General features: G+C 36.9%; 1 protein-coding gene across 2 annotated transcripts in view; it reads right to left on the minus strand.

Moving 5' to 3' along the window:
- Positions 1–21,928, minus strand: part of LOC129787097 (extracellular sulfatase SULF-1 homolog) — a 34,447-nt gene extending 12,519 nt beyond the window's left edge. The window contains exons 1-6 of one of the 2 annotated variants that reach the window (XM_055822413.1): positions 21,526–21,928; positions 4,385–4,802; positions 3,187–3,723; positions 2,855–3,094; positions 1,354–1,505; positions 1,085–1,254 (exon numbers count right to left, since the gene is read on the minus strand). In XM_055822413.1, the coding sequence (XP_055678388.1) occupies positions 1,085–1,254; positions 1,354–1,505; positions 2,855–3,094; positions 3,187–3,475 (851 nt within the window). In that variant the 5' untranslated portion in view covers positions 3,476–3,723; positions 4,385–4,802; positions 21,526–21,928. Of the gene's footprint in view, positions 1–1,084; positions 1,255–1,353; positions 1,506–2,854; positions 3,095–3,186; positions 3,724–4,384; positions 4,803–21,514 lie in introns of both variants that reach the window. The other variant, XM_055822411.1, reaches the window with a different exon arrangement.
- Between the last annotated feature and the right edge of the window lie 425 nt (positions 21,929–22,353).

Raw genomic sequence — 22,353 nt, forward strand, 5'->3', positions numbered from 1 at the left:
CCCGAGATATGGCGTTTTAAAGATTTCTTACGGTATGACTTTTCAACTTTTCCTGACTTTGCGCGTATTTAAATTGATTCGCGTTCTAGTTTGCTCTCACAAAATTGGTACACTGAAAGAAACACAGCTCTCGTAAGCTTGGTCAGCTTACCCGTACATTTTTTTGTCAAAAATCCCAAAAACTTTTCCATAGAGTGGGAGAAAGTTATTGCATCAAATATTTCGGAAAAGTTCTTAATTAAAACAAATATTAGTATGTGCTTCATTTAATTTAAATGGAATGAATAAAATGCAGATATAATTACCCCTCTGTTTCTCTCTCTCTCTTTTAAATGAGGTAAAGTAGATTTAATTACATATGTACCTACAGTGGCAAAACATTTAATTTTCCAGGAATCGCATTTTACTTAACATTTTCCTGGTAACTCTTTTCACGTCCTTTAGGTTTCTATTTGAGGAAATTCAATGAAATGAAGCTTTTTTGACTTTTTTAAGCTTTCAAAAGGATTTTCTTTTGAGAAAAATCCAGACTTGTTTAATATGAATTTTTTATCAAAGTTTTTCATTGATCCCGCAAGCTTTTGAGACTGATTTTTAACTTTTGATTCTTTTAAACATAACTCAGACAACTGATTATGTCTGTGATTTATGCACTTTGAGCATAAATTTTTACGTTCCTCACATAGATTTATGAAAAATTCATACGCTTTTCTTAATTATAACAGGATTTTTTCCTGCTTTTCCTTCTCTGAAATAAAATGAAGAAATAATATAAAGAAAAAAAAATTCCCCAAATGCAATTAGGCAAAATGGAAAAAAAGCTTCTTCTAACTTTTTAATCCCTCATCTTTTTAAACTACAAGTGCAAAAGAAATCCAACTTTAAACCCACAAATGGAAGAACCCCCCAATCGAAAGCTTTTCTGCGGCAACCACCCAACTTTTGCGGCTTATTCTCACACATTTGGGGAGGGAGGTAGACATAAAATTGAAAGGCTTGTGTGGAGTTGTCTGGGGTATGAAATGGCTAAAGTTGGAAGGAAGATTCAATGTGGTTGGGCCAATAGAGAGAATTGTATACTCACTGATGCGTGGTGACGTTGAAGAATAAATGGCTGTACTGCGGTGCAGAATCCTCTGGTCCATGTGGAGCCGGGAAACTCATTGTGAGTAGCACTGGTTTTCTCTGATTCTGCTGCTTCGACTGCCGCAGGAAGGCAATCGAGTCATTGGCTATCAAGTCTGGGTAGTAATCCTTTTAGCCCATGTGCAGAGGGGGGCAGAGCAAAGAAAGAAGGCATTGTGTAGTTAGAAATTAATGGACGAACGAGGAATATGAGAAAAGTTTATTTACCTTGGCATAGTCAAAGCCATGCTTGATCTTCTGGCCATTCATGTTGATGCTGTAATTGTAGTATTTGGAATTCATGATGAGGCCACCCCATTCACGCCAGCCAGGTGGTATGTATGATCCGTTGTACTTGTTTAAATATTTACCAAAATACCCTGAAAGGCAATACGGAGGGATGAACAAAAAGAAATGACTGACAATTCCATATTGTAAATGGATTTTTCTCTCTCGTGTATTGTATATCCCCGCAACCCTTAGTCCTCCCTTCATATTTTCTCAACACTTTACTTGTTGAATTGAATGACGTAAAGGGGTGGATAAAAGCTGTGTGAGTGCAAAACAACCCGGAATGGATGAAAACAGGATGAGTCTCTTTGATGGATATCGATTCTAACATCCTGATGGCAAACTCCTTTATGTGTGTCAGTTCTATTATATATTTCTCCGCAAGTAATTGAAGAATTTATTAAGTTAAACCTCAATTTGTAGTAGCTTTTACAAGAAACCTGAATTACTTATAAATGCAATTTACTGCACAAAACAATGTAAAAAATCCTTTAAAAATTCCTCTGTCATGCTCCCTTAATCCTCGCAACATATACAGCTAATTACAAAACCATACAATCATCCCTTAATTGGAACATCAATTTAAAACCCCACGAACAATCGCTTTATCAAAAACTTTTCTCCGATGAATCTGTAAATAAATCGTTTTAGGGGTAAAAGCTGCCACGGGCAAGTGATTAATGGGTTTAGTAGTAAAACTTGCTCTCTGGAAGAATCTCAACCAGCTATGTGAATTTGGAGCAATTGAGGCAAGAACTTCCGAAAGGGAAGAGTTCAGTTTTCACCTGACAACTTTCCATGGTTGGAAGAAATGCGAAGGATTTTGTGTACGCCAAGAGAGCAGAAAACAACCACCACCACTCCTGGAAGTTTTGTGTGATATTGACTGCCCCATTTTCCCATTCATTTTCCTTCAATTGTCACGTTCAAACAGCACAAAAATATCTTCTCTCTAGAGTATATAGCAGAAGAAGGATAATAGAGAAGTTTTAAATCCACGCAAATCTTCTTGAGAAGATTACTAAGTTGCGGATTGTGAGCAGTTAAATACAATTTAATACAGAGATAATAAAGTCTCGTTGTAAAGTTCTTCGAGTTAATGAACTGCAATCTTCACGACTTTTTAATGCAGTCTCAATTACACCAACTATTAGGTTTCTTTTAATACTCTCTGTGTTTTTCCCACAACGAGGAACATTTCGCTATTTTAAAATTGATTCATAAAATATTAGAATTTTTCCTCATAGAATATTTTCATTGTAAATTAAATCCAAATATGATTTCATGACTTTGAACATCTTTCTCTTTGAAATATTGTATTCCAATAAACGTTATTTCCATTCTATTTCCCATATAGCTCGAGCTTTTCCATGCAATTTGCGAGAATTTTCCCATCTGATTAAGCAAACACAAGCTTTCGAATAAATTTTCTTCTTACCCGTTCTGTAGCCAGCATTTGAGAGGTACGTGGCGAATGATTTGGTCTCATGGGTTGACTGCCACATGGTGCTGGAACAGTTGTCGTTGTTCGTGAACACCATGTGATTGTGAACGTACATGCCGGTGAGAAGGGAGGACCTTGCTGGACAGCACATGGGGGTCGTTGTGTATGCGTGCCGGAACTCGGCGCCTCCATCACGTAGAAGCCTCAGTGTTCGTGGCATGAAATTGAGCGAGCCTGCAAAAATATGGAGCAACCCCATTTGCAGATTTATAGCTCAGATTAAGTGCTGCCCTACACATCTATCCATCCACACACAGCTCACTCACCCAGTTCCACATCCTGATCGTCCGTGAGAATGAGAATAATGTTGGGTTTGCGTTCACGAAGCGTCGAAACTGGTGGTAGAAATGCACTGAGCGGTGAATCCGGGTATGACGATGCACCGGAACCACCGGAATTCCCGCTCTTTTTCACGCGACTCCCCTGAGACGTCGATACGACGCCACGATGTCTCGTACGGCCGTTCACAGGGTCTCGTGATTCGGCACCAATTTGTACAATTGGCACCACAGCCACAATGGCAATGACTAGAAATGTTGCAAATTTGCGTGTCATGATCGTGAGAAAAATGTCCCTTCCACGGAGCTCCACACACGGATGGGGCCTTGTGGTGGCTCCTTCCACTGGAGAAACTTTTCTTGCACACTAAACTAATTCCAATGCATTTTCGCTGTGCTTAGCAAAATGGGGCCAATAGTCTCGTGATGAAAGTTCACCCACTTTTGCCCACGATGCACCAAAGGAGAGCACACGAAGGCGTTTCCACACCACCAATGTTGGGGGGAGAATTAAACCCCCTTTTCCTATTATTATAAATTGTACGTACAGGTAGAGTTGTGAATAAACCTATAAAGATTTTTTTCTAGAATTTAGGGAATTTATAAAGAAGGTAACAAAAGTATTCTTTTGGTTTTTTCAAAGGGATGGTTTTTACTGTGAAGACATAAAGAAACAAAACAGTATTCATCGTTCAGCTAAACATTCGAAAACATTTTAAAATAAATTTAATTTGTTCAATTAAAAAAATTTCCTGCAATTTGTTAAAGTATTTTTTGCATCATCATAATTTAATTCCAAGAAATCTCGTTTCTCAATTAATTTTTCTCGTACATTTTATAAATATATCTATTTTGTGAGCTTAACGTGGCTTTTTCGTAACCGCGATAGTTCATGAATTTCAAGTATTTTAATTCATATAGTGTGAAAGTAAATTTATCAGCATTTCAAGTGCGATAACATAATAAACATGTGGCAATTTATCATATTCTTAAGAGTCGGAGTGACCATAAAATATAGTTTTTCATTAAAGATTTATAAGAAGTCAGAAAAATTTTCAATTTTACGATTTATTTGAATTCTTTATAAAAAAAATATTTCTTTTAAGATTTTAATAAACGAATAAATCGAGTTAGTTTGTGAAGAATTTAATTTATTCTAGAATAAATATCAACTCTGTTCTTATACTTGCGAAAGTTGCTGACTGTGAGTAATTTGGTGCTTTATTCGTAGATGGTAGTCTCGTGCATATGCCTCCACTTTGTCTACTTAATTACGTCACACAAAATAGTTGCTTCAAAAGTTGGGCAAAGAGAGGGTGGTCTCGAAGCTCAACAGTGCTGCAAAAGTTAATAAGCGTAGCACGGGAGATGAGTCCTTTTGCTCCTTGTGCTCCTTTGTTGGCAACTTCCCGCGTCTTTACAGCAATTTTAATAAAATTGCAAAAAATCCACCAACACTGCACCGCATCCTCTCCATTCAAACTCCACCCATCAACTCCCCAAGGAGCGCACGGTGTGGTGGGTTGAGCGTCTGCTGAAGTTGCTCTATTCCAAGCTCACGCTCGCTTTTTTCGGAAGTTGCAAATTCGTTTAAACGTGAGAGCCTGTGTACAAAAGAAAGGAGAGTGTGAGTGGCATAAGCTGAAAATTAATTTTTATGTAAGTTCCAGGTATGAATTTCAAATTCCCCATCCCCCACCCCCATTGCTGTGCAATTTTCATCGCGCAAACAGAAAAGATTTAGCTCAAGGAATTCCGCCTCGAGAATTTCAATCGTCTTAAGCGTGGCATCCAACAGGTTTTCTTCAATTAATGAATGAAAATGTCTATCCTACATTTTTTTAGGCGATAAACTTGTGACTAATAAAAGACATAAAATAGTTGAGAAATCGCACGATATTTCGCAAAGGAATCACCGACAAGATTTCCAGGTAATAATATCAATTGATATGCTTCTGTTGCGTAGGTGAAAAATCTATTTTTAGAAGAAAAAAAAATTCGTTGGAAGTGAATATTTTTGAATATCATTATCAATAGATGGATGCTATTTTGAGGAAGGTTATACAAAAATATCCTTCCGTAATGAATCACTTAAATTCTCACGAATGGAATATTTATTCTTCCATCTCAAAATAACCCCCCTAAAATGTTAAATGAGATCTAATAAAAATTTCAAGGTGGAAGTGCTATTGATTCATGGTAAAAAAAATCTAATTATAGCATTGAATCATTCTCCTACAAATTAGCAGGTAAAAATTATATTAGTCCAGTATCTTTGACATGAGGAAATGTCAAAAAAATTGACAATTGATGTTAACACGTCAATAAAATGTCAAAAGATAGCGCGCGCGTTCCTCCAGGGTGCGTAAATGGCGGGAAATATCGTACATTGAATGCAATCATAAAAAGCTTCGAGATAAGTACCATCAACCGAATGAGAGTCATCAGATTAAAACATCTCGGGCATTCTGATGAAGAGATTATCCCGAAACCTCCGTGAGATGTGAGGAATTTCATGCAAAAAACATTATATTTAATTCAGCAGAAACAATTAAAGGGAATCGCTTAAAGAGGAGAAAATTTCATAAAATTCTTCTTTCATCGTATCTCCACACCACATATACCTACATTTATAGTTGGTAAGAATCCCCCAATGATCCCTATACCATGCAAACCATTCACCCGGAGAGCTTCATGCAAATATCGCTTTTCCAAGCACTAATAACGAAGAATTTTGCAATATTAAAATTCACTGTTCCAAACAGCATAAGTATATATACTTTGGTCGATAATGAGTGCTTTTGCAAAGTGCTTCATTGAGCCTTCAATATATGTTGCCCCGAAGGAGGAAACCAGTTCCCATTTTTTTTTCCTTCATTATTGCAAGAAAGTTGAAAAAGCCAGCACAAGAATTGTTATTATCTGATTACTATCATTACGGCTATCATTTAAAATCAGTTTAACACACCAAGTCCATTTCAAATCCTCCACAACACTCAGCATAATTAAAAATTCAACAGACATCCCGCTATTTGTGGCGAAAGACACGGTGGTGTGGAAAATACTTGTGAACAAAGAAGAGGCTGAGGAGAAAAATTAGCTGTTGGGATGAGGAAATCGAGCTCAGCATTACAATTATTGGAACTAAGAAAAGAAGTAATTGAGCCTCTTTCTTTACTACAGAAATATAAAAGAAGTTACCTACTTGGTGGCTTTTTTTTTTTAGAAAATATCGTTGTGCTTGAAATATTTAGTTTTCTACTTAAATATTCTGCAGAAGATTTCATTCTGGGACAAATATAATTACTAGATTTATTTGAAGTCGAGTCCTTTCTAAAAAAAAATAATTAAAGTTTGTACCTCTGACTAATCTTCTAATTCATGAAAAAATCAAACTAAATAAAATCCTTGATTTGATTAAATTAATTTTCCACCAACAATAATAGAAAAATGAAAAGAAAATTCTATTCAAAAATCTATATTTTTTTATTCCTTAAATGACGTACACGTAAATACAAAAATGATTCCTTTTGTACTCTTCCCGATCCACCACAAATAATTCATCAATGTTGAATAAACATTCTGTGTAGTACACCCCATACCATCGAAAAGAAACAACAATATAAATTACAATTTGTGTTTTTCAATTTGAAAGTTTGTCAATCATCCGCCGTGTAGAAGTTTTGTGTTACGAAAATTAATTGAGAATTGTTAAACCCACACGGAGCGGATGGGTGGGAGAAGCCTTCAGGTTCAAGAGTGCGCCAAACCACCAAAAATCCATCCGAATGTGCGGGAGAGGTAAGGTCAAGTTGGGTCAATGACGTATGTGAGTGTGGTCAGAGAAGTCTCGCTCTCTGAACATGGGTCACTCAGGAGGAGGATTGATGGACAGTATGTATGGGTTTTCTGCCATCTCACGCCCTAAACATTCCCTTCAACATTATCCCGAATATATGTAGGTATTATGCTAACTACCCCATCCCCTATACTACACACTGTTTTATGTAGGCCAATTAAATGCGTCGTAGACAAATTTAAATGTAACATTTCATCGGGTATCAGTTACACCCACCCAGGAGGTCACATCATTGATTTATTATTCATTGATTTTTAGGGTGGGGGAGGCATGTGGTGTTGTGGATAAAAAGCACAAAATCATGCGGAACAATTTTACTTCCACCACCAGCACCAAAAATATCTCACCAGCCAACCCAAAGATCATCAATCACACTGAGAATTAGGCACCTCATTCTTCCTTCTCAATCATTTCGAGAGCGAAAGTGTGTGTTCAGTGAAATAAATAATCTCAAAGAATTTATCATTCAAATCGGTACAAATTATCCCAAAAATTCTCGATTTTCATAGTGCCTTTATGTAAATATTTGCCAATAAATGTGTTGAGATGGAATTTCATCAAGGAAATTCCACGAAGAAAAAGCTTTTCTCCATCTAATGCCTTTCACTGCTGTATCTTACAATAAATTCTCGCGCGCCGGGAAAATTGGTTTATGTGTGAAAACTCTCACTCATGGGGGAAGGATGGGGGGCATCATTCTAACATAAAGAGTTCTACAATTGATTGCAGCTTCGCTTGAGACACAAACACAACCCAGCATGCACCAATTTCTCAGGCTAAAAGATTGATGAGATTGTTCTTTGGGGATTGAATTGCAGGAAAACAAGCTGAATTCACATTTTATATATAATTCTCTATACACGTAGCAGTTAGGATAAAATAATTAATCGCACACTGGACTTCTCCTTTAGTTGAAAAAAAAAAAAAGAATAAAATCCAATGTAGAGGAATTTCATAGCACCAATTGCGTGACCACATGAAAATGTTCAGTATTTTCATTTTTATAAACCTTCTGCATAACATTTGTATGTTCAGCAAATGCGGATTATGTTTACCTTGCTTCTCTTTCTTTTCTAGTTGGAGTTTTCATCGAGAAAAGCACAGCTTTTAAAAGCTTTTATAGGAATAAAACTAACCAATTAAAGGGTTATTGATTTTCTTAAGGATTAATCGTAAGTGTGGATTAGTTTATTGTTAGTGCTGTAGCATTGTATGTAAATTAAAAATCCTAGTTAGAAATGTAGGATAAGTAAACAACGGGGTATGACCTTTTACGATTTTTCTGTCCATTAATTCCAAACCTAATTTATTCCTTTCACTTCATTAACCTGAGGAAGAACTAAAAATATTCTCCGCAATCTTAAGAAATATCAAAACTACAAAATTTTTTTTAAATAATTCTTTTGCAAAACTTCATGATAAGTGAAAATAAATGCAACAAAGTAAACGAACAAGAACTATTTGGCAACATCTCCTTAAAAAATATTACATTTCCACTGGCCCATTGTGAAATTTCTTTACACCATTTGTCTCCATTTCCATTTCTCAATGCAACTCCTAAAAGATACTGCAAGTTACGTGACCATTGTCCGTGGTACAGAAAATATTTTCTCACCACCTCCTCATTGTGCAGAATTTATGGTAATTTTTTGTGAAATGCTGTGGAACAGAAAGGGGGTTTCCTGATAAGATCGCGCCCAATTGACAGTACCCCATTGTCTACGCAAGAAGCCATGTGAGACGCAAAGGAGCCCCCTGGAGAACACGACGGAATTCCCGTTTATGCGGGGGCCTCGCCCTGAAACAGCTGCCGCAATGGAAGTGAAAATGGATTACCTTCTGCGCAAAGTGCTCGCACCCACTCGTGATGCGTGATCTCCAATCCCCCAGAAGTGTCTTTATGAATGAATTTGTACGATCCATTCAGCCGTCATTCACACATCTAAGACGCAATTTGAATTTCCTCTCGCCCAGATAAGCCATACTTTTCATTTTTTCTTTCCTATTTTCTTTATTTATTCAACACGCCGGTCAACCGCAGTGAAGGGCGTTAAATTGTCGGATAAACACCACACGATTGATTTTATTTTCTGAGTTTCTCTTTGGGAGCAGATGAGATCTTAACGGATTTTCAGTTGGGTATTTTTTTCTTTCTTTCAAAAAACATCCCACAAATCGTTTTGTATGTCACCAAAAATCCACCTCCGCGTCTCAAATCCGCCTGGCCAGGTGCGTCTCCACCCCGCTTTAAGATCCAAAAAACTTGTCTGCACTTTACAGAAAACTTTGCCTCAGGCACAACGGCCAGTGTGTCTTATGGGGGCTCTTTATGCCTTCGAATGTATAGCAAAAAAAAATCGATTGCATCTTTCGGACAACGTGGATTCATCTCTGTCTTGTTATATCGCACTCATTTTATCTCATTCCACGCAAAGTTGAGGCGCGCACGAAGGTGGAAAAGGATGTTTGGGGCACTTCGTGACCAGATCATTTATGGGTGCATTTGCGCGATTACCCCGCGGCTAGAGACTCCCACACCCTCTCGCCAGGAAACCCCGGAATCGCCACCATGAATCGTGTAAGACCTCCAGGTGAATGGGCATACAGACAACCAATGCATTCTTCATAAGGCTCACGCGAAGGAAAGACCTCAAATTTGCTTCGTACACCAATCTACAGGAAATCCACTAAAAGGGGGATAATCATTCCACCAAAAGAAATACTTAAGCAAATTTTTTCCGGCTGTTTGTGCATTTGCTTATTTTCTTAGGATTTTACACACTCTTATACTATTTTGCAAAATTATTTCGAGATTATTCAATTTTTAATACGATTTTCTTTTTGTTGCGGTTTTTGCATTTTTATTTCGTTTTATACATTTTTAATGAGTATTTTCGCATTTTTTTCTACTTCTACTGCATAAGGCACATACTTTTTATTCTATTTGACCAACTTTAAATTAATTGGCCGATCAAAGGAGTTTCTTGTGTTTTTTTGTTGTTGTTGTTGTTCTTGTTGTCTTAATGTGTTTGCTATTCTATCTTTAAGTTGTTGCGCGGTCATTTATAAACTACGGTTTCATAGACCTACCTGGGTTAAAGGGTGGGACTTAAAAAAAAAACCAACTTTAAATGAAATTTTGGAGCACTTTTTTAAATTTTTTACTCATTAGCCGTAAGAAAAAATCATAAATTGGTTTTAATTGTTTTCCCAAATATTTTGAATATTTTTCCTTAAAAATTCGTAACATTTTTATGAGTTCGAGAGAAGTTTTAAGAACAAGAAATTGCAAGATTTTCTCCGTAAGATTTTGAGAAATAAAAACATTTTTAATCAGAATTTAAAAAAATTGAGAGCACAGAAAATCTCAATGAATGACCCTTCAATGCCACTTTAGGTCGTTTTTCCACGGAGCTGGGTCAATCTTCAATAATTCACTGGACTCTCTCGTCCGCCAGGAGAGTGTTGATGAAGCTGAATGAAATTGCCATTGTTGTCCCCCCACTGATGGATCCATTGGGAATTTAATTGGTTAGAGTGGCAAGAGGAAGAAACACGAGACACTCTGACGCTCCATTGAGTGCCTAAGCAATAATAGAAAATCGTAAATTAACTTACAGTCCCGACTAACGAGAATTTGTGTGTGTGTTTGATCACAAAAGAGTTGAAGATGGGGAAGAAGAAGTATATTGGGAGGAAGGAATAAAATTGCTCTCCGCGCGCGTTTCTCAATAGCAAAAAAGCTGTTTGATACCCACATCTTCCGGCGACTCTTGGGCACTGCGCGGCCCACGACTCTGCAAGACAGATCGGTCTCATCTTCTGCGCGGCCCAACAATCAACCGATCGTGCCACTTCATGCTGCTTTGTTCTACTTTTTTTCTGTGGGTATGCCTTCCATCAGAATTCTTCCTTCTTTGCATTGTTTCTGGGGCCGAAAGAGAATTTTATTCAAGAGTCTCGTCTTCTTTTTTTTTGGCCAAGAATGGATTCTAAGCACACAAAAGGGTTTAATTTATCTCTGACGTTTTTATTCCTTCTCGGTCAGTTCTTTTTTCACATCATCTAATATTTCATTGAGAGTCTCGTTGGAGGTGTTAAGCGACCATCAGTTTACGTCATTGGCCCAGAATGAAGTTCCTGTTTTAACTTTAGAATTTATTAGGGTTCTCTTGAATTTTATTCTTGCAAAAATTTTACATAATTTGCTATGTTTCCCTCTGTATAAAAAATCTAGAGATTTTTTCTTTTGAAATCTTCTGGGAAAGCTTTGAAAATTTCCAAACTTAAAGCACTAAGCACATTTCTTTTATTTATTGCCGGAATAAAGTCTATAAGATTGCAATCTCAATGACTAAAAAAAATTGTGAGTGTACTTTTGCAACATTCTCGCATCATTTCTGAAGGAAGAACAAACCGCAAAGGGAGCAAAAAACCTCGACAAGTTCAAAATCACATTTCTCATTATCAATTCCGCTGGAAAGTCACGTTCAAAAGTCATTCCCACATTGTTCCTGACATCCTCAACTGCGGAACTGCTCAAGAATTTTCTCACTTGGAAAAATATAGCTAAGAAGTCAAGGGGGCAACAAAGTTAAAATATCTTAAAAGTAAAGGAAAAATTGCAACACTATACATTATGCAAAGTCTCCCAGTTTGTTTGAATTTAGATTTTCCATTTAACTTGAAGACTAAAAGAGATTTCTTTTTAAGGAATTTTCCAGCAAACAGTTATGTCTTCCCTAAATATCTTTTTTTTATTAAAATGTTTTTATCACAGCCTTTATTATTTAGTCAGCGAAGAAACTAAAGAAAATAATTCTAATAAAAACACACAAAACAATTAAACATTAAACTGGTTTCATGCCCAAAAGAAAAACCAATAAAGAAGGAAATAAATTCATTCTTGCGGGAGCACCTTAACACGGGGGGTTCGCACATGGCCCACAGAATTTGCTATATATGCGGCACGCGTTTATCCCTCCACAAAAAGGACAATTTGTCATTAATTAATCCTCGCACATGGAGGGTGAGCAATCAATTGCAAGATTGATTTATTTGCAAGCAGTGAATGACATAGAATTGATTACTTTAATGGTTTCACAGAATGAGATTAAGTAGGAAATATAACGATGAAAAATTTATTCAACAATGCATCGAGAGCAATTTAAACAAATATTTACTCTAAATGCAATTTTTCAATTAATCCCATATTCTCGGTGCGAAATTTCCATTGCAAATGACTCCCAAGGATTCAAACAACACTCAATCATTCCAATTGATCGCATTGACACTAATGATTATTGATTTCCCTCCACTCTGTGTGTGGCCATTTAAACGCTCTCCGAGTCAACAAATTGCATGACCATCGTCACCGGAGCACACCTCAATCGTTGATTGGGATGTATTCTTTTGCAAATTGAAATGAATTGGCAATTGATGTGGTTTATCTGCAATTTGTTCCACACTGACTTCCGGATGCCATCGACTGTGATCATTTAATTGCCATTTATGTGATTTTGAATGTGATTCTCCACTAGAGAGCCAAATGAACCATCAAATGGTTATATTGCGTTTCAAGTGCAAATAAATTTATATTTTATGCAAAATAAAATTCAATACGATTTGTTGAGTAATTTATACAATTCTCCTGCAACTTTACACCTTTAAATCGTAAAAATCGTTGGCAATGGTTGAAAAATGACGTAAAAAGAAACAACCTGTCAAAGTGACGTTTACCTGACGCCTGAGCGTCCATGAAATCCTCACCTCAATTAATTTAGTCAACCATGATGGCAGAAAATCGGCTCATTTTGCATTCTTCTTCTCAATATTCGATAAATAATCCCGGAGCAATCGTTTCCATCGCAAAGAATCATAATTTAGTGCTTATGCCAGACCACGAGACTTGATAAATTCTCAACTCTCGGCTTATCTCTCGACGGCATTGAATATGAAATCTTCACGAGTTAAAATTTATCGTCTGACGTCAGTGGTGGTGACACAGTGTTTGACTTTGGTGACGAGATTTTCATTGAGTACGACGAGGGAAGGTGTGAACCCCACCTGAAGATCAGGCTTTTTGGATCTCTTTGCGCGCAATCTTCGTATGGAGGAACCAGTTTGCACCAAACGGCTAAATGCACTTTCGCAGACACAAATGCAACTTTTGCCTTCCATTCTGCACCGCGACAGCCTCGGGAAATTTCTTCACTTGCAACAAAGTTGATGCGTGGTGAATCTTTAAAAACGGTTTTTGCACAATGTCGTTAAAAATCAAAATGGCGACGTTAATTTTGAACAATGGCGCCCAGATTGAGGCTTTGTTTTTAATTTTAATTAAAAGTTAGACAAGGATACTCTGTTTAATCCTAAATCTATAATCTAATCAGCATATCAACTCTTTAGTAGAAACACGCGCCCGCTGAAGATTGTTCATTTGTGCAGCCATCCCGAAAACACGTGGATTTCCCTTGGGAACCAACATGTCCGTCAAATTGAAGGTTTCAGTGCGGTCCTGGGGAATGCCCGTTGGGGTATCAATTTGACGCTGAACCACCCAGTGACAGAATTAATTTGTAGCACACAGCGAAAATTTTTGAATTTAGCCCATTCTGCGCGAGGATGCATCTCAGGGACTCCACATAGAGCTCCAGCATCCGGATGCCACCCTCATGCGCCAGAATGCTCGTGTAGTCAAATAAATATTTCAAATGACACGGAGGAACTCATGGTGAACTGGCGGCAAATTTGCATTTACCCATTAATTCGCTTTATCACATCATCAGTCTCTTGTGTACCTGCCCATCCTCCACACCCCTCGGCACACACACCTTGCCCACCTTGCTCATCTTGTCTGGTTATTAAAAATTCTAATATTGACATATTTATTTGCACCGACACTGCAAACATGCGCAGTTTCACTCCGACGTGCAGACTTTTGTCTCCGAGCCCCCTTTTTGTGGCTCATTTGTGGGCTTATCCCGTGGAATTTGCTTATTTGGAATTCTGAGGAAGATTAGCACTCATTAGATGGGGTTTTATGGCCATAAGAGCCATCCTTTTAGAGGTTGTCTGCGAAGAGTGGAGTGATTTATCATCGAATGATTCTAAGAAAAAATCATTTCATCATGCTGTCGTTATGCTAAAACGGCTGAATGTGTTTAAAATTTTAAATTATTGTCATGTCTGACAGCATCCATGAAAAAAAATCCAAAGAAAATGCATCAATTTCCTTTTTAAAACACCATCTTCAACCTACTTTTACACCACAGAGCGTTGGGAGAAGTGAATTTTTGATTGAAAGACACCCAAATATTTATAAATCAACACCACGAGACGCATAAACAACAATTTTAATGAATCATTGAAACTCAACTCCCCACAAAACTTTGATTTACGACTTGAGGCACGCCATTGAAGATAGTTTTCAAGCTCTTTCGGTTCCACTTCGATTGTCCACGTCTGGGAACCCAATTTAAACAATTTATGCCATTGAATTTCCGTGCGCTGAGTACTCCAACCACAGAGATTTTATGTAGAGAACTCCTCCACCATGAGAATCTCCCCAGGTTGTGTTTATATCATCCCTCCCCCGACAATAAACAACTTCTCAGTCGTTTTGTAAACATCTTCAAAACATTCCCATAAATTCCACCCGATTATTCTAATACATTGGTCAGACATTGAAGTATTTTTAATAGCATAACTTCATCGTGCATATGGTGCAGAATTCTACTTGAGGACAATACAATATGTTGCAGAGAAGTTGGAGCTTTTGAGGAAAATATTAGTAACAGGGAGGACATGTTTTGGATCAACAGGGATTTATGCTTGTCCCCGCAATGAGGGATTCCTATGGATAAACATATGTCAGTGACCGATGGGGAAGCCAAAAGTTCTTAAAGAGAGAAAATTGATTTCAAATTGTATTTTAGAATGAAAAAAATAAAAGCTTTTCAATTTTCTTATGTTGAAACTTACTGGAAATTCCAATAAACGTTTTTTTAATCTAATTTTAAAGATATTTGTTGAAACAAAGTTAGTCAATTTCATGAAACATGTTCTGAGCATAAAACATTTGCTAATGGCGCGTATTTAAAATTTTACAAAGTAATAGATGAAAATAAATCTATTTATCTGTAAAAGAAGATTAAATAATTTACAGGAAAGCCTGAAAATTGAATTTAGAAGCATTTTGCAAATATTGAAATTTTTTCTGTGACATGTGCAATTGAATATGAAAATTGGTGTCTATTAATCTTTCTAAAAATAGATGTGATGTTTACTTTTCTGGGGAGAGAAAATCGGTGTGGACAAAAATTCAAATTTCAGCAAATTTGCAGAGCGAATTGTTTATTTTGGAGCGTTCACAGTCCCCGTGCTTTGCGGAGTTTGGTGTCGCATATTCACGAAGAAAAGTCATTTTGAGATTTTATGTTCTTCTCTGCACTTCTCATGGCGTCTCTCGGTGCAATTTCAACACCCAATCTCTCCACTTCATGTGGCGTCTACCTTCCTGGGCATTTTTATTCTTGCCATATCCCTGAAGATGAACTCTCTTGTATTATGCGCGCACCGGAGAAGACAACGCCACGAGAAAGAGGACCTCAAGTGAGACGACCTTTTAAGGTCGTCTCATATGCGTGTATGTTCTTCATCTTTTCGGTGTGCACAAACATTTCGCTTCACTTCATTTGCAGAGCCCCATATCTCGGGTGTAATATTTTGCTTCTTGCTCCGAAAAAAAGAAAGATCTACCCAAAATATGATTTCTTTTTGTATGAGTCTCGCCAGGTCAGAGAACACCGTCTGGCTTGGTCATTTTCTCTTGAAATTCATACAAATTCAATGAATGATCCTCTACCCAGAGGCTCTCTTTTACCTCCTTTTATTTTCTTACTCATCTTTCCTGTGCCTCTCGTTTCTTGTCTTTTTTCTTCGTCTACCTCTTCCATGCATTAATGTCTTAGCCCTCCAATTTCTTTCTCTATATAACTTGCATTCCCTTTGCCTTTTAGCAGAGGGGACATGACTATGTATGTAAAAGCAATAAGAGTCACCCTTTTCTGCTACAAGAGAAGATTTTTTTTCAGTCTTCATCATAAGGAGTCAAAATACAAGATCCTGCCATTGATTTTTCCTCGTGAATAGATGAATTCTTTTTTTTTCATAACTTGCTTGAATATTAAAATTCTATGGCTTTTCAGTCAACATTACATATCTCGAGATTAAAAGAAGAATTTGATTTTTAGCAATATTATATCTTTGAAATGAAAGATTTCGGATTAAAATTCTTAGAAGAAAATAAACTTGGGAGATGCTGTTTAAGGATCTTAGAAAAAAATTCGTTCAATATAAATTTAATTAATTAACATTTATTTGTAAATCAAGAATTACCCTTTTCACTGTTTTCACTGATACTCAAACTTAAGACTCTCTTCTTATAATGAAAAATTTAAAATACTTTTCTTAAAATCAAAAAGTTCTCTAAAATCTCTTTCATATTGCACAGAATTCGTTCTAAAAAGAAACCTTAACAATTTCAACGAATTAATCACCTCAATAGAGCCACCACTGTACACCCAATTATGCCGTTTTATGCTCAACTTAAGAAAAATCACAAACTTTTTCATTTAATGACTCCATGCTACATTCCTCCTTCTCTCTTCAATTCCAATCCCATACCCATGGAATTTATGATATTTTCGCGCGTAATTAATCCCCTTTAGCCCATAATGCGATTAAGTGCTCCCCAATAAAACTTCTGACTTTTTATAAATTCCAAAAGAACACCCCGTGGGGAAAATTTAAACGTGGAAAACGGATTAAATCCCATTTGGGACATAGAAGAAAAATAAAAACGCAAGCACGTACCCGAGAGTAAATTGAAAATCATTCTCTTGCATCGTGATGGTGATTTTCTCCATGAGCAATGTGTTTTTGCCAAGTTGAGAAAACTTTTGTACTGCTGTGAGGAATTTTGCTGAATTATTCCGCGAGGGTCAATCATTGAACCCTTGCTCTATTTTCCATCGCGAAATAATTGCAATTGATTATTTCTGCACCGCAATCGCAACAACGGAGAGATGTAGCTACTATAATACAAAAGGGGAAGCCCACGGAAGGCGGTGTCGGAAACTGAATTAATGGCGCGAATCTAATCCAATGTGATCACTTTTTTTATGGCAGAAGCGTGTCAAGATCTGATGCAGTTCTTTTGTTGGATGGCTCATTTGAGGAGTGTTATATATGGTCGTGTAAAGGAGGAAAAGGGGAGTGAGACAGTTGATTGAAAGTCATATAAGCTGTGTGAAGACAATCCTGGTGCGAGTTTAATGGGGCTTACAGTGTCGTGAAAATGACAACAATGGTACCTTCAGCACTGTGAGGTATAATGGGTATAATCCTCCCCCTCAGCTCTTTCCCTTTTGCAACTATCCATGGTTGATGGATTGGCGCGATAAACAAGATGAGAAATCAAATGGGGATCATCATGTGATTTACCGTGCTTCATTTCGTCTCTCGCACACCTCAAGACCGCACAAACTTCCTCCACTGTGAGCTCTTAATTAGATTTACCGTTCGAGAGCATCTCTTCACTTCTCATTAGGTGTTAAAGATATTGGACCTCAATTTTAATTACCATGCCAGAAAAGACACACAGCGGTGGATTTCTCATACTGTGAGCCCAGATATAATGGACTCCAGAGGCGAAAGATCTTCTCATAAGTATGTGTTGTGTCTGATTTGCACTTCCAATGTGAGATTATAATCTCGTATGATGCACAAATTATGGTTGATAATTAAAAAAATATTGTTGCGCGCTCAAATTTCCATTCATTTGACTCCAAGTTGATGAGAATTGAGCGAGCAGAAAGCGAGATATTTGCAAAAATGTCTTGAAAAGCAAAGGAGAAAAAAATCAAAATGGCTACCCAACAATGCCACAGAAAACTGTCATTTTGAAACCACAAAATTAAGTACTAAAATGCAACAAAGCACCCAAAAAATCCTCTTATGCGGGTACACTACAAGTTTTGAATTATAACTTCTCCCTCAATGTTCCCATAAAGTTTTGTATATAAACTGAAATATTTACAATCCTTGAGCAAATGTTTATAGGAAAATCAATAGAGTCAACCCCATAAAGTGCATTGTGTATTTTGGAAAGCAATGAAGGACGTGGTTGAATAATGAATCCCGCACAAACAGGAGCCACACCGAGGCGGGGGAGAGAGACTGACTTTTACCATCCACTCTCGTTAATTCATCAGTAAATTTTTAAAATGATTGCTCCATTTTTTTCGGGGCTACCACTGGATGAGCTGAGTAGTATTCGAACCATATTGAATTACATTATTCACGCATAAAATATTAATGAGAATTTTTTGAAATATTTCTGGATTTAATGTATAAAAACAATGTAATTGAATTGCAATGCGCGGAAAATCGCATGAAGAGCTATATTTTCGTTCAATTTAGGGTATTGTAGTTATTCTACGAATTTAACATGATATTACTTTTATTTATTTTTGATCTATATTGTACAAATGTATACAAATTATAAACATAGGGCAAGGTTGCCTAATATGCGGTAGTAGTAGAAAACTGTGAGAAACGCAGTTTCTCAAAACAATTTCATTCATATACATACATTTCGAGGATTTTATTTCCTCCTTCATCAGGTAAATAAAATAGAAGACAAAATTTTATTACAAATGGCAAAAATAAATTAATTGTAAAGTGGCTAAACGTTCGATGTTAGAAAAGTAATTAAAATCGTTCGATCATTTATCCTCATGTACCTGATGAAGAGGAAATAATGCTTCCGAAACATCGTATGCCAAAACCTTTTGTGAAACTGCTACAAATCTTACCCTTCCATATCCAGTTTTCACTGTTTTCTATTAAAAGGAATCTACAAAATAGGACGCACTACTAAACTACCAAAAAATACAAAAATAGGCCCAAAAAATATCTTATAATAGACACACTTACCCTACACTACACACCTAGTCCATTTAACATGGGACATTTGATTTAAAAAATATTACGATATAAAATGTACGAATTGCATATTTTTTATGCATTTTTGAGTAGAAAAATTTTAAAACTGAATTATAAAATAGATTTAAAATTAGCAACAAAATAATTAAATATTTATTCACTCTTATTTGAAAAATCGAAATGGATATTTTAATTTAGAATAGAAATAAAATTACCTCATTGGAAATCAAGCTTTATGATTTTAATTGAATTTTACATATAATATCAATTTCATATACAAACTATTTTATGGATTTTATGATTTTACAGAACTTTTCAACTACATTTTAGCCATGCCTATCGTAAACAACTCATTACAAGCACAATAGAGAAGCATGAGGCTTAGCATTGATTTAGAGAACTAGTACCTATACTATGAGAGATCAGTACAAGAGGATTTAGAGGATTTAATGGATTTTATAAATGACTAGAATGGAAAATTTTAACACTTAGCAATTCCCTCTTATTCAAATGATTCAAATTCCTATTCATCCTCTCGTAGAAACATGACAATAAATCTACAAAATAATATTAAAACAAACAATGGAGCGTCATGAATGCATGAATCAATTCGTGAGAGGAGTTCCATTTCCGGAAAAATCACCACGAAAGAATATGTCAGAAATCACGTTTGTACTTCTTCGAATTTCAAACATTTTAGTCATCGTATCCTCTAACATTTCCATCAGTGTGCAAATTTTACTGACTGGAAGGAAACTGGCAAGCGCGAGATTATTTTGATTGAAATACGAGGAGAATCCAACAGCAAAATTGTGTGTATATTTTGTGAAAAGTTTTCCAATCACAAAGTGTTTGCGTTTCATGGGGTGGCAAGGGGGAAGGTGGTGGTGGAAAAAGGAAGTGAATCTTGCCAGTACCATGGTGACCCTTTGCTGGGGTTTCCTGGTGTTGGTGGTGAATGGAGGAAGCTTATGCAACCATTGATTTTCAAGTACATCCCTCGCATAAATATTCCATGCGACGGTGAAATTCAAATGGCACCAATAAAACGTCCCCCGGAGCTGGGAGGAGGAATTGGAATTTCTCGCATGAAATTGAAACCCAACCACTTTTCCAGGAATCCACAGGATGCGGAGATGTGTGTTGCCCATCGGTGGGATGAGACGTGAGGGGGTTTTTGGGGACAATTGCTCAACGGTGATTGGAATGAACAATGGTCAATTGATTCCTTTGCATGCGGTGAGTTACGATGTTCAATTGTACCATGAGGAAGGAGGGTGGTATGGTGAAGACTTTGTCGCAAAGGGTAGCGGAAAGGGGAGAGCGCCCTAAGTATGGCAATAAATAAGGGAGTCCCGAGACGTGCCACCGTCGCATATAGTACTCAAAGAGGTCAAGAGGAAGCCCTCATAGAGAGGAGCTCACAGTAGGAGTTGGAGTTGAGGATTGTGAACCACTAATAAATTCTATCTGGATCAATTTTCTCAACCCAATGAGAGATAATTCAATTGATTCCCATTTGATTTTGGGGTACCCATCCGTGCAGACTCTTCACCGCGCCAAGGGGACTGCAGCTTTTGCTCTTTCATGCTCAATTTACCGAAGCAAATATTGAGTTAGCAAATAATATTTTGGTCATTTCTGCAGAATGCTTTTCATACAATTTCTGCACAACGTGCCACACTTGGCTTTGAATATTTCACTAAGGAGCTACATTCCTGAATTAAAGATATTTTTGAAGGTGAATTAAATCTTTCTAGAATAATTTTAAAGTAGAAAGATATTTAATTTGAAAATTAACGATTAGATTATTCAAAGCCTTGTAAAAAAAATCTTTTATTTGGATGCAAAATTATCAAAATCGGTAGAGAAAAATCTAAGATATGAACGAATTTATTAGGAAACAAAAAAAAACATAAAGTCCTTTTTTATTTTTTTAAAACTTATTTTATTCGTTGATACATCATTTAATTAGTCTCTTATTTTTAGTTCTTCTATTTCGGTCAGATTTTATTTAAAAAATATATTTTTAGCCCCTGATGAAGGTCCTTGCTGATTCGAAAATTCAAAAGAAATTGTTAATAACTGTTAATAATAATTGCTACAATTTTTCTATTGAAAAATCCTTCCAAGCAACTTCAAATATATTTTTTCAACGTTAAAAGTTTCCCAATGAATTTTATAAAAATGCCAAATTCCTTTCCAAAAGGAATCCCTTAAAAATATTATGGTTGAATTTTAAAATTATCAACCCTTTTTTGTCCCATCTTTGTGCCCTCAAAAAAAATTCTTCCTCAATGTACAGCATTGTGGTGAATTTTTTGCCCAATTCATCGCATTTGGTTGTACATTACATAAAAAATTCACAAAATGTTTCATATCATGGTTGATATCTAATCTCTTTTCATTTTACAACCCACTATATTTACATATAAATTCTTCACTTACAAATTACACACCCAGAATTCCGCAATTGCCGCCCGAAATTGCCCGCCACGGCACTTCCACCTGGGTCTCTTTGCTTGAATTGTTAATGGAAACCGCCGAATTGGTGAATGAATTTTTGATTTGGGCACCTCAAACCGATAGAAATTGTCACTCCAAACACTTTTTGCGACTTTGATGGGTGACTCACACTCCTTGCACAACCACCAACACCCGAAGAACTTTCAAAAAACTTTTCCGACTTTTCCAAAACTTTCTTTGCACTTGAAAAATCTCACTACTTTGTGGGAGATTTTCTTGTTGAATTTTTAAAGAGTTTATGCTCAACAGCTACACTTCTTGGTGGCACAGCACACAGTACAAGAACTACGCCGCACAAGTCGCGCATCCAACTCGGATGACGGTCGAACGAAGACTGAGGCTCGGGGCGGCAAAAGAGCACGATCTCGAGACCGGTTCACGCCGCGGCGACGCCCCACAGCCGGCGTGCGAGAGAGCAGATGGAGAGGACGCACACACTGATCCATTCATTGTTGCCCGCCACTTTTGCCATTCAACGCTCTTACACGCGATTCCGCACCAACATGTGGACGTCTCTCGCGCCTCTCACTCTCTCACCACCCCGGCGGTTGCGTCATGTGTGGCCGGAGAGTCTTCCATACCAGCCAAGGTTCATGACTCCACAAAGCACAAGGGGAGGATTTGGTTGAGAAAAAGAAAGGAAAGAAGAAATCCTCCTGGAATGATCTCACAAAAGACTTCACTTTGAGCCAAAAGCTCCAAAGACGTTGCCTCATGTGAGCAGCGAAAGGATAATCCTGGGATTTTGGCTTTTTTCACTA

Source organism: Lutzomyia longipalpis, chromosome 1, assembly GCF_024334085.1.
Source record: "Lutzomyia longipalpis isolate SR_M1_2022 chromosome 1, ASM2433408v1".
Classification (NCBI taxonomy): domain Eukaryota; kingdom Metazoa; phylum Arthropoda; class Insecta; order Diptera; family Psychodidae; genus Lutzomyia; species Lutzomyia longipalpis.